At 37.8% G+C, this 13,558-nt stretch overlaps 1 protein-coding gene across 1 annotated transcript in view; it reads right to left on the bottom strand.

Annotated features, from left to right (window-relative positions):
• Window positions 1–5,163: 5,163 nt before the first annotated feature.
• LOC144972993 (QRFP-like peptide receptor) overlaps window positions 5,164–13,558 on the bottom strand; it is a 123,117-nt gene continuing 114,722 nt past the window's right edge. The window contains exons 3-4 of the mRNA XM_078914897.1: window positions 9,897–10,097; window positions 5,164–8,698 (exon numbers count right to left, since the gene is read on the bottom strand). Coding sequence (XP_078771023.1) covers window positions 8,078–8,698; window positions 9,897–10,097 — 822 coding nt within the window. The 3' untranslated portion in view covers window positions 5,164–8,077. The remainder of the gene's footprint in view (window positions 8,699–9,896; window positions 10,098–13,558) is intronic.

Raw genomic sequence — 13,558 nt, 5'->3', positions numbered from 1 at the left:
TTAGCTTGCTGTATCTTCGAGTTTTATCGACTGTGAAGTGTGGAGGATTTTGCCTAGGAGGCTTTGTCCAACGACAGATAATAAATCGTTAAGGTGTGCATGGTGGTAGAGCACTAGGTTTCAAACATGTCGAGAGTGAGTTCGATCTCATAATTTGGTGTCTCGCCTTGTAACAAGATCAAGGGATGTTGACAGTGGTCAGTGATCAGATGGGTAATAATAATTGGAAATCTTCGGCTCCGACGTTGTGTTATTGGTTAAGGAACATCAAACATATTCTTACGCAACTCGACGAGGATATGAATGAACTCTTGGTTATAGCAGGAATGAAGTTGATGTCACTCAGCTCTTTGTTATTGTTTTTTAGACAGCCTTTATGTGGTGATTATTTCTCATTGAACTATATCAATCAGATTATAAACGTACAAAGTTACAAACAATTTTGTGTCTTGGTACGCTATGTCAAGCTGGCAGATGTTGTGACTATTTTTTACCTAAACACATAGCATCAACTGGCAGTGATGAATATTGTAAGATTGCTAATAATTTAAAGACGCCCAACATATGACTTTGACGGTATGAAATGAACATATTTGGTTCCACATGGCCTGTTGGCGGAATAAGTAAAATATTGTGAAACGCATTAAACATGGTGAATTCGCAAAAATGTGCTTTATATATCTTCAGATTTATTTTTCTCGTGGAATATTTTTTAAACACTGATGTGTTCACCCAACAGTTGAGTGATTAACATCTGACGAAAGTAAAAGTGATATGGAAAAAAGGATAGGCCATAAAACCATCTATATGAGCGGCTTTGTGGTTTGTGGTATGACACTCGCTTTCGGACTAGTAGGTCCTGGGTTCCAGTCTCGCTCTGGGGGGGGGGGGGGGGGGGGCAAAGTTGAGTCTTCGGGAAAAGGCTATTTACTCAACTTCTCTCATTACCGCACTCAGGTGTTATAATGAGTACCTGGCTGTTAAAAGCATTGGCTTTGTCGAAGATATTAATTGCAATAGAGCCTCACTCAAGTCCGCTTTGCAAAGTGCTTTGAGCGCATTAAATGAATATTGCGCTGTAGAAAAGCTCAAGTTAAAAAGAAAAAAAAACCCCAACAAACCACACTGTGTTATTGATTCAGAACATGGCCTACTAATAGGGGATCATCCAAGTCTGTCGAGACCATGGAGGAAATAAACTACGGGAGAGAGCACTCAGCTCGCTTATTATTATTATTATTATTATTATTATTATTATTATTATTATTATTATTATTATTATTATTTTATTATTATTATTATTATTATTATTATTATTATTATTATTATTATTATATTATTATTATTATTATTATTATTATTATTATCATTATCATTATTAAGGTTATTATTATTATTAACGTCTACTTCGATTCGAAATCGAACCTCAGACTTCCTGATTACCGATTATGGTTGAGCCCGAAGCAACATGCACTTATTTGCAGGTCTGATAACCCAATTTATTATGGGCTACTTGTTGTAATGAAGATCTCCAAAAAAAAAAAAAAAAACCACCAAATTTTGTCCATTAAAACTATCTTAAACTAGACCAATAATGGGCATGATCTATATTACATTTCCATGTGCTCGAGGTCATTGGTCACATTGGAATATGTGCTTAAAGTGACCTACATAGTGAAAAGTGTTCACAGTTTTTTTTATCACGATTGGTCATTTTGTTCAGTTTGACACATGGGTATGTTTACAACTTTCATAATCAAAGCAGCGTGTTTACATTTCTGAAGAAATATCCAATCGTGGGACAGCAACAAATCATGTGATTGATGACTTGGTTGGACGAAAACATGAATATAGATCGTCCCCATTGGTGCTCGGATGTCAGACTTGCATATATGTATACGTCGGCCCGAATCGTTCATTGTTGACAATTAATTTCCTCAACTGGCTTTAGAGATAAAACGAAGATGACGTCACTCAAGCCTTTGTTATTATATTTTGCCATCCGCGTTTGTGAGTTATTCTCATTGAACTGTATTAACCAGACTATAAAAATTCATGGTTACACAGAGTTTTGTGTGTTGGTCCGTTATACTTCCGGATGGCAATGTTATGAGCTTCTTAGCCAAGCGCATACTATCATAAGAACGCGAGTGTTGACTTGAAAGAAAAAAAAAATCTCGTAAATATCTGATATAATATTATGTTAACACAAATATCAAGCTTTCAGAGATCCGATCAAAAGCCGATGTCTCTAGTCAAGCGATGTCGAGCTTGGTCAGTGTTCGAATAGATGACAAAGCAAGCAAAACTCTAGCATTGGTCTGGTATTGTGGTCTTACGTGGGGCATTTTTCAGACAGTACCTGAACTCGAATCATATGCGAGTTAGAACTTATCTGTGAGAAGTGTTGGATTTTGTAAGACTGTCAGTTCACAAAAAAGGACGCCAAAAGGGTGAATTTTACTGTACGACTTGAAACAAATAATTGAGACGATGAGGCCTACTGGAGAATCGAATGAATTATTGTAAAGCTCATTGAGTATGGTGAATCCCTGTAAATGCGACACATAAATGTTCATTCATTAGATAGTTTTATTACTATAATTGGAAACTCAAAGTTAAGGTCATATACATAACGCATCGAAAAAAATCGTATATAACATCTTTAATACACCCGCTTTCGGATCGGAGGATCCTGGGTTCGAGCCTCGCTCGTCGCATAGTTGAGTCCTTGGAAAAGACTCTTTACTCCTATTCTCTCACCGTATTCAGGTGTAAAATGAGTACCTGGTCGTTAACAGCGTTGTCTTTGTCCGAAAAAAATTGTAATATCGCCTAACAGGCGTCATGTCCCGTCCTATATGTTAAATGTTGCTGTTGGTCAGGGACCCCCTGTAAAGCGCTTTGTAAAAGCTCAATTATAATTATTATAATTTACATCAGTTTATTCTGTAATCAATGGTAATTTTTTTCATTGGGAATTAAACTTTCGACTAACTGGTCCAAAGGCCTGTAAAACAAATCAATCAATTTGTGAATGATGCCGTCATTGTCAGTGGACCAGGGTCTAAACACAAGACCAAAGCTGCCGACTATTGACAAAGATCTGAAAAGGTGTGTATGAAACAGTGCAGGAATAAGCAAGCAAGAAAGAAAAATACAAGAAAAAATAATAACCAAACCCCCCCCCAAAAAAAAAAAAAAAAAAAATACAACAACAACAAACAAACAAAATAAAACAAAAACAAACCCCAACAAAACAAGAACGAAAAAAACAACAAAAACATTCCCCCCCCCAAAAAAAAAATCAAAACAAAAGAAAAAAACCCTGCCTCCTTCGACTGGGGATCGAACCTCAGACTTACCGATCAAACGTGCTGCCATTTCACCACAGAGTTGGTTCCACAATAGTTGGGATGCTTTGATTCTTGTTACTAATGTCGTCTAACGACAAAATTCTTTCTATAATTCCGTCAGAAATTGAGCGACTAAAATGACTCACAACTTGACAAATAAAAAAAATTGAAAACAAGACTTTGGTTTTTGTTTTAGACGCGGAAAAAAAGTTATCTCCCAAAAAAAACAAACAAAAAAAAACCTAAAAAAAAAAAAAAAAATCAAAACAAATGAATGTCTCCTTTCCGGTTAAAGATCCCCACAAGAGCTAGGAAAATACCCAAGCAATTTCAATCCAGAACAAAGACAGAAAGCAACATAGAAAGAGAAAACAGATACGGGGGATAATAGACGCAACAAGTGAAATCAATGTCCACCGTGGTGGAAGAAAATGAGACTTGGAAAGGGTTCCAAAAGCTTTTTTTTTTTATATAGCACATTATCCACTAAATGTGCTCAAAGCGCTTTACAAGGGGTCCCTGGTCATGTAGGATCGCCTGTTAGGCAATATTACAATTTTTTTCGGACAAAGACAACGCTGTTTACGGCCAGGTACTCATTTTACACCTGAGTTCGGTGAGAGAATGTGAATGAAGAGCCTTTTCCAAGGACTCAACTATGCGCCGAACGCGAGGCTCGAACCCAGGACCTTCCGATCCGAAAGCGAGTGTCATACCACTAGACCACATAGCCGCACAAAGAAGCATAATTTCTGAGTCATGTCTTTCTCAAGCCGGGAGTAATCTTTATCCATGGATATCCTAAGTTAAAATTTTGTGGGCAAAACGAAAAAAAAGTGTTTTACCAATGAACGACACAAATGTGGTTGAGACACTGGGATATTGTTTGTTTTCGTTGGAATAGATCTGGTATAGATAGTATGCAGATGACGTCACTCAGGCCTTTGTTATTGTTTTTGCCATCCGCGTTTGTGAGTTGTTCTCACTAAACTGTATTAACCAGACTATAAAAGTTCATGGTTACACAGAGTTTGTGTGTTGGTCCGTTATACTTCCGGATGGCAATGTTGTGAACTCCTTGGCCAAGCGCATTCTATCTATAGATAGTTCGAAGGTGACGTCACTCAGGTCTTTGTTATTGTTTTTTGCCATCCGCGTTTATGAGTAATGCTCACTGAACTGTATTAACCTGACTATAAACATTCATGGATACACACAGTTTTGTATGTTGGTCCGTTATAGATTGTATGCAGATGACGTCACTCAGGCCTTTGTTATTGTTTTTGCCATCCGCGTTTGTAAGTTGTTCTCACTGAACTGTATTAACCAGACTATAAAAGTTCATGGTTACACAGAGTTTGTGTGTTGGTCCGTTATACTTCCGGATGGCAATGTTGTGAACTCCTTGGCCAAGCGCATTCTATCTATACTTCCGGATGGCAATGTTATGAGCTTCTTAGCCAAGTGCATACTATCTACACACTGACACACACACACACACACACACACACACACACACACACACGCCCTCGCATGCGTAAACACGCTCGTGGTCTATATTATTCTCTGGCGTTATTCGTGCATCAACACAAATTATTTGCCCGAAATTTGGCGTGTGAATTTTTATTTATTCGTCATTCACATATTCAACCATACAATCAAACAAACGACCAAACAAACAAACAAACAAACAAACTACAAATAAAACATAAACAAGAAACAAAACTAAACAAAAACTCTGCATTGATTATGAACCAAAAAAAAAAAAAAAAAAAAAAAGAGAAAAGAAAAATAGGAGACATTCATATTTTTCACTATCTTTACTTCAACAGCGCAATTACTGTCACAAGTGTTATTGATCTGAAAATACATACAAAGTTAAAGTGACAATGCAACGGTCTTATCGACCTAGTGAAATTAACCACACGGGGATATTCAACAAAATAAGAACAAGAAATCCAAGTTTATAGGGGTCCCGATAGCTCAATTGGTAGAGCACTCGCTTCCCACGCAAAGGGACCGAGATCAATCCTGGGTGCAGTCGAAATTTTTTTCTGACCCCCCTATCCACCCAGCAGTGAATGGGTAGCTGAGTCTGTAAGATATGGCGGGAAAGTACTTTCTATAGACTAGCGTCTTATACAAAGGATAGCAAGCAATTGCTATTGTCCGATTCACGCCATAGAAACCGAGATGAACTCTGGCTCCGAATGGCTCTGAAGGACTACAATCCAAGTTTATGATTCCCCTCTCAAGTATGGATGTCCACTTGTACTCGTTCAAACCACCGAAATTGAGACACTGGAATAGTCTCACATCTCCAATGAAAGAAAAATACTATGGTCTGTGGAATCTTCAAAATTGAAGTTACAACTTAAAAGAAAGAAGAAGAACATTTTTTACTATAATATTTCAATATTATCATAATTCCAGCTAGTGCTCCTTGCGAGCAAACCTCGGTGACATTGGGAAAAGTTTAGTCTTGGCATTGTCAAAACTGTGGAATATGAACTGTTTACAAAGGACAACAATACAATAACCTACATAATATGGACTCCTCTGATGGTTCACACCGCAAGGCACTGCCTTGGCACTCTACTACTACGTGGGAAAATACAGTTTCCCGGTTTGGATGCCAGGCACCCACGTAAATTTGATTAACGTCAAGGTGAACTGATTCTACCCAGCCCATAGGCTTCCAACCAGGGCTTGCCGGATGGCCAGAGTTCTTTGAGGCCAATTACGATTTTAAAAGTTGCCAAATGGAATATCACACTACATACACCTTGACCTCTTTGAATAAATAATCCGTTTTTGTAATAAAAAACCCCAAAAGGTTAGGAAAAACCATTGTTAAATATAAATTTTGAAAATATAAAATAATGTCAAAATGATAATAGAGACATGGTTCCCCTGTGGCAAATTTTGCCAATTTGGCCACGCACGTGGCCATCTGGCAGCAGTGCACCCGCCTCTTAGATGCATCGCACCACATGTACACCGACGACAGGAAGCAAACAAGAGAATGCATAAACGTTGAGGAAACCATCGATAACAGCAGTAAAAGAGGTAATGGAGAAAGCCCATCAAGGCTTCTATCCAGAATATCGTTTTATCTTTCCAAATGCAAAACGTCAGCCAGAAGACAGAATGGGTATACATTTTAATGTAGAAACACAATATCGGTGTCATAAAGGACCCCACTGAACGAATGCAAGGCCTCACAAACATTCGTTACTTCAGCTCTCCAAAGTGAATTTGCCTTAACAATGTCATTCTTTCATCTCTCAATCGTCTTTCGTATTTTGTTGACAAAGGGAGACTTCATTCAAAGTGTTTTGTCGACAAAGGGGAATCCCGAAACGTCCACATTATCTGTCTTCGTTGAAGCGTTTATTCCACTTGACTATTGCTATTTACTTCTTCAAGTTTCAAGCAAAAACATTCATGTTGCATTGTGTCATGACAAAATGGACATTAAAACAATTAGATTTTGCTTGCCACAACTGTCAAGGGGATCATGAGACTACACACCCCCTCGTCCTTCATTGCCCTGTGACAAGCCTTGCCGGTGGTTTTGAGAATGTCCTGAGTTGATGAGTACAATGAACGGACCGACATTTTTCCAGCTGTAGATGAAGCTGTACGAGGGTCCCGATAGCTCAATAGGTAGAGCACTCGTTTCACACGCAAAGGGACCACTGTCGATCCCGGTGAAGTCGAGATTTTTTTCTGACCACCCCCTCCCTGTCCAAATATCAGTGGTCTGTTCGATCTGATGGAAGGTATTTTGCGATAGACGATCGTCCTGTCTAAAGGGTAGCGAGCAATTAACTTCGGCTCCATGGGACTGATGGCTCTGAAGGACTACTCAATGTCAATGGTACATACTACAAATGGGCAACGCCTTCAGGATTCATTGCCGCATGAGTCTCTTGAAAGCAAGCCTGCTTGGTTCAAGATAGTCATCAAATCACATGCATTATAGGGTCTATGTATTGCTTTGTTTTGAAATGAATTCTGAGATTATGGATGAGTCAAGTAATATATAAATATATTCAATTTGTCTAAATATAGCAAATATCTTTAATGGCAGAAGTTTTATATTCTACTTTCAAATTAGAATAATAGGAGGGGCTGGGGATGGGGGGGGGGGGTAGATAAACTAGGGAGTTAACGACTGCCAAACGTCTACTAAAACAGAGTTAACTCATGTTACAATTTCCCAAGAATTATTATAATTTTGGTTGTATCCACCATTGTTTCTGAGATGAGGAGTATTTTGGATGGGCGTGTGTCCACTTAGATTTGGTTCAAGGCATCTATGAAATAATCTTAGATTACAACTTTTGGCTTCATTTTCCGGTGGCCTTAGACGTGAAGACAGAATTTCAGATGTCTTGAAGATAATGGGATGATGCTACTGACTGTTTTTTTTTTTTGATTGGCTGCCGTTTTTGACGTCTTTGTCAAGATCAAGGGTAAATCATGATATTTCACGAATGCCCACTCAATTGAATGTGATTATGGTACAAAAAAAAGAAGCAATCTATTGTACTTGCAGTATATTTGTAAATAACACAGCTTTCGAGTTGAAGCGTGATTTCGAATCTTCAATTGTGATATAAAACGAGTTGCTCTCATCTCTATAACAGCTCTATGATTCTACTGCACAACAGAACAATCTATTCGTTATGAAACAACAGCAGATCTCTGCTAGTTCATGACAATCGATGACTTCTAAAGATTTGTGGTTTATGAGATACTCCATTGCTAAGAGCCATATCAATCCCAGATGCGTCACGACCATTGCACGTTGAAACAGCATTGTGCCTATCACGACCACTACATCCCCCACTATCACAAAAAACATCATCATGAGCACCGTTCTGTACCAAACCATATCTAACTTGTAGCTTGTCTCCGTGTTTATTCACTTCTCGAACTTTCGGTCTCCAAATTCTACTTTTTAACTTAGAGTTATTCAGATTATGCATACTACTATTATTACTATCACAAACATCTTCGCCATTACCGCCGCAACCAACACCGCCACTGTTAGTCTTTAAACCTAGACACGTTTTTGCGCGGCCGTTTTCCCAGAGCATTGGTTTCGTAGCTGCTTTCATTTCAAGATCGTTTCGTAGAAGGCTGTTAGTTGTGGTGATAGGCGGGTGATGGTCTTTGTAAGGTTGGCGGTTGTGTTGGAGTTGATGGTTGTCTGATGGGAAAGAATCGTGGACATTGTGTCCAGAACGCCAACGAAGAGCTGGAGAACGGTTGATGATTACATGCTGTCCTTGATGACACCAACAAGCTTGGCACAAGTTTCTCAAGTCAGCCTGGAGAAAATAAATATAAGAAATGTTAACACATCAAATAATGTCGTAAAACTTTGGTGACAAAATTTTGTACCTTCAACTTTGCATTTTATAAAAATGAAAAATTGGACAATTTTTAAATTATTTCCGTGAATTTCCGTACTTAAATCGAGATTGTTAACTCGTTTGGTTAGATAATTGAATATTGCCGAATAAAATATTGTGTGCGGGAGATGATTTTATATCATATCAATAATATCATATTCATTATAGGGTGGATTGGGCGGCAGTACAAAAAGAAGTAATTCACAACATATTCAAAATTTTCCATCCACAATTCCGGTTTCAAATTTTGCAGTCTCGAAGAGAAATTTACAAATTTCAATTACAGAAACACCAACATCCTTAGAGCACGATGCCTTGAGTATTGACAACTTTGCAGAACTTTTACTGACAGCATTCTGACAAAAGCTTTAAACAATTTGGACGATAAAAGAAAAGTTATAATCTATGTATCTACTCTATATCTAGATTAAAAAGTCAGTTTTCGTTTATTTGTCTAATTTTGCGTAAAATGAAATAATGCAATTTTTCAGTTGTCTTTCTAGCGTTATTCAAAATATCGGAAATATTAAGTTCATTGATTGCTTGCGTATCTACTTATTTCCTTTGACTTTTTACTATCTACTTTCTCTTTATAAAACTTTATGCATATCTCTAAAACATATTTGGATGAATAAAAAAACCCCCTGAAATATGATGGCTTATATTTATCTAAATCATATTATTATGTAAAAATCCCAGGGGTTATATGCACATATATAACAAATGTGCAGACAAGATATCATATTTTGTAATAACATTAAATACGTTATGATTATAACGATATAATGACATACACATATAACGAAAAGTATCAATCATTATTAAAGCATTGTAACACACAGCCACTCTTCAAATTTCTTTAAAGATGCTACCCTAGATAGTATAAGAGTAAACATTCAGACCGGAAAGTCCAGTGTTCGAGTACCACCATTTCATCTACTACTACTACTACTACTACTACTACTACTACTACTACTACTACTACTACTACTACTACTACTACTACTACTACTACTACTACTACTACTACTACTACTACTACTACTACTACTACTACTACTACTACCACAACCACAACTCCTACTACTAACACTACTACTACACTACTACTCACCCTAAAATTGTCATTCATAAAACCATAAATGACTGGATTAACAAAGCTGTTTGACATGGACAACCAATGAACACCAAAGTAGATGGCATTAGCAGCGTCTCCAAACACTTTAGGGTTGAAGGAGAACATGATGAAGAATAGATGAAGGGGCAACCAGCAGACACCGAACAATAAAACCACCGTGGACAGCATCTTCACCACCTGAAATGTATTAAAACGATAATTATTATGGACGATAGATAAGTTTTTTATATATAAGACATAGGGTTCAAGTCCATATAACATTTTAATTTAAGGAAAATCATATGACTTTTCTCTAACTCTTGAATGTGAAAAAAATGTCAAAATTTGGGGTGTAAACCGCCTGAAGCAGACGCGAGTCTAGAAAATAGGTTACCCTCTTTTTTCAAATATTGTTTTTAATGGTAAACATCAATACTGCCGTTGTTTTAAAAAAAACATAGTATGCAATGCTAACGGAACAGCACATGCTGTGTTCTGTAATAAACGACAGAATAGTAAAATATGCTCAATTACGAGAGCCGTTTTCTCCCGAGTTCCTATTTCTATTTTTTAATCAGTTAACTGCCGTGCTCTGGAAAAACATGTATTTAAACATTTGGCCAGAAAACTCGTCCTTCAAATATCAATAGACTTAAATGACCGACATCTTGACAAAAAACTCTCAAACCTGGGAATGATTTTCCTGGTCACACCTATCTTTGGTACTGAAGACAGTAATGTCCGGGTCAAAAATATCTTTAGTACTGAAGACAGTCATTGTCCGGGCCATAACTATCTTTAATACTGAAGACAGTCATTGCCAGGGCCACAACTATCTTAAGTATTGATGAAAGTCATTGTCCGGGCCAGTAATGTCTGAAGACAGTCTCTGTTCGGGCAACAACTATCTTTCGTATTGATATAAGTCATTGTCCTGTTCACAACTGTCTTTAATTACTTAAGATGGTCATTGTCTTGGTCACAACTATCTTTAATACTTAAGATGGTCATTGTCCTGGTCACAACTATCTTTAGTACTGAAGACAGTCATTGTCCGGGTCACAACTATCTTTAGTACGGAAAACAGTCATTGTCTTAGCCACAACTATCTTTAGTATTGAAGACAGTCACCAGCTTGCCACTTAGTACAAAAGACAGTCATTGCCATAACCACAACTATCTTAAGAACTGAAGACAGTCACTGGCCTGACCATCTTTCAAAATAATTCTGGTCCTGATCACAATATCATTATTGAAGAAGACAGTTACCTTCCTGGTATTTAATTAGATATAGGGCGAACAATGCTAAAAAGGAAAAAGCATCTTCCCTCCCCTCGAAACATTCCATTCCATTAAATACAAAAACATTCATTATAACTGAAGTATTTAAACACTCTTCGAGAAATAATTTATAAAGCGACGCAGACAGCTATACTTACCATATCAAACAAGGAAAGTAAATAGGGATGGGTTTTGTATAGGTCTGTGGAGTTTGGAGGGTGTGAAAGTAATCGAGCTGTACTGATTAGTATGTGACTTTCTAAACTAGATAAGCAGCCCTATCCATTCTTTATAGTATGAAGAGATAAATTAAAAATAAATCCTTTTGTTTAGCAATGGAACTATTATTCACTAACCTCGACTCACGTTCCACTCCCCCTCCATCCAAACTGAACATCAAAAAATACAGAACAAATAAAAGAAAAGAAACAAAAGTTAAGACCCATCAAGAGCTTTTAAAAAAGAAATAGAGATCACGAAAACAAAGAGATCTGCCCACCCCCATTTCCCGCGAACAAGAAAAAATCGAATGAAACGAAACTGAACAAAATTGTTGCTGACAAATTTCAAACAGAAGAAGGAGAGTCAAGAAATAACAAATAAACACAATGTACTGGCGAGTATTTGTGCACACACACACACACACACACACACACACACACACGCAAACACACACACATTAATATATACATACACTCATACACGTACATTTACACATGAACAGATTTTAACAGCCACATAAAGCAAACATGCATGCATAAACTGAATACAAAACAAACAAACACACACACATATCCACATCCAGACGCTCTCTCACAGACACGTAAACACATCGCAATCAAGTCTTATCTCACTCACTTTTACAGGCACGCACAGATATTTACGCATGAAACGCATACTCCCCCCCCCCCCCCCCCCCCCTCCCCCCCCCCCAATAAAGCGTTTCATATTTGTATAGAATCCATTTGTCTGGCATTGTCTCCCATTTCCTCCTTTCCAAGGGGGGATAAATCTCTCGGGATTCCAATTCCAGACTTATTTCCGGCCATTTTATTTTTTTTCCATTGTTTGGCAATTAGGAATTTCCCTACAATTTACGCCAACTGGAAAATGTCCGTACATTTTAAGGATAGCGAACTGGTAAGCCACTTACTTGATTATCGAAAGGTGTTATGTTCGAAAAAACTTAGAAATTCTAACGTCATAAATACTGTATATGAAATCAAGAAATTTCAAAAACTTTTACCATAACACGATTTCTAGTTCTATTAGAAGATGCAAACATCGACAGGAATCCAGATCGATACCAACCCGGAAAGGCGGCAGTTCAGAAGTCACTTCGACCGGAGACATTTGTCTGTGCAACCAATCGTTTTGATTTATTCCTGAATGATGCCCTCTCGGTTCTTCAGAAGTTGGTTACAGACCTCTGAGCTCAAAGATAAAGAAATGGAAGATCTTGTCGCATCCCTAGATCTACTATGCAGGTTCCATCATGTCGTAGATGCACTCGCTAAGGAAGGAATCTGATTGCTACAGGAGAATGACGCTTCATCGTATAGGGAATTAGATAAGCGGAAGAGTAGCGTCCCTTGATTGGACGTCACCTTACAGAGAGAACGTCAACATGGTTTTGGGCATGCGTCTCTCTCGTCCTCGATTTCGGAGAATTGTCTCATGCCGCTTTCACTGGAAGCGAGGACGAGAGACGCATGCGCAAAACCAATATGACGTTCTCTCTCTAATAACTTCTCCGCCGGTGACGTCCAATCAAGGGACGCTACTCTTCCGCTAATCTCATTCCCTACAAAGAAACAAAGAACACCATAAGCTTCGTGTTCTCGACTTGTTGGAATGAGCAGCATCGGGACTATAACAGATAATGTGATAATGGCGTTGTTAACAACGCCACAACCACATTATCTTATTCGTCTGTAGTGTTTCATTCATCCTGTTTTGTTGATAAAGGGGAAACCTGAAACATCCATTTTTATCTGTTTTCGTATATTAAATTGAACCTTACATTCAATTTCACATTATCATTTATTTTTTCGAGGTTCGAGCAGCAACATTTACATGAAAAAAAGAACAGACACTGTCACTGATGTTTAACCAGTTAACTGGCTTACTCTGGAAAGACACGAATTCAAAGATTTGGCCAGAAAACTCGTCCTTCACTTCACATCGATTGATTTAAATGACTCTTATCTTGACATAAATTCTCCAATCTGGGACTAAGGAAGACCTCGCGAGGTCGCAGGTTTGAGAGTTTTTGCTAAAAAGGTCGTTTAATTCGTTCGATATTTGAAGGACGAGTTTTATGGCCAGATTAATAAACACATGTTTTTCTAGAGAACAGGCTGTCAACTGGTTAATGA

The sequence above is a fragment of the Berghia stephanieae genome, chromosome 5, assembly GCF_034508935.2.
Source record: "Berghia stephanieae isolate SIO BIC M18660-M18661 chromosome 5, UCSD_Bste_1.3, whole genome shotgun sequence".
NCBI classification, from domain to species: domain Eukaryota; kingdom Metazoa; phylum Mollusca; class Gastropoda; order Nudibranchia; family Aeolidiidae; genus Berghia; species Berghia stephanieae.
This window is presented reverse-complemented; position numbering and strand designations above follow the sequence as displayed.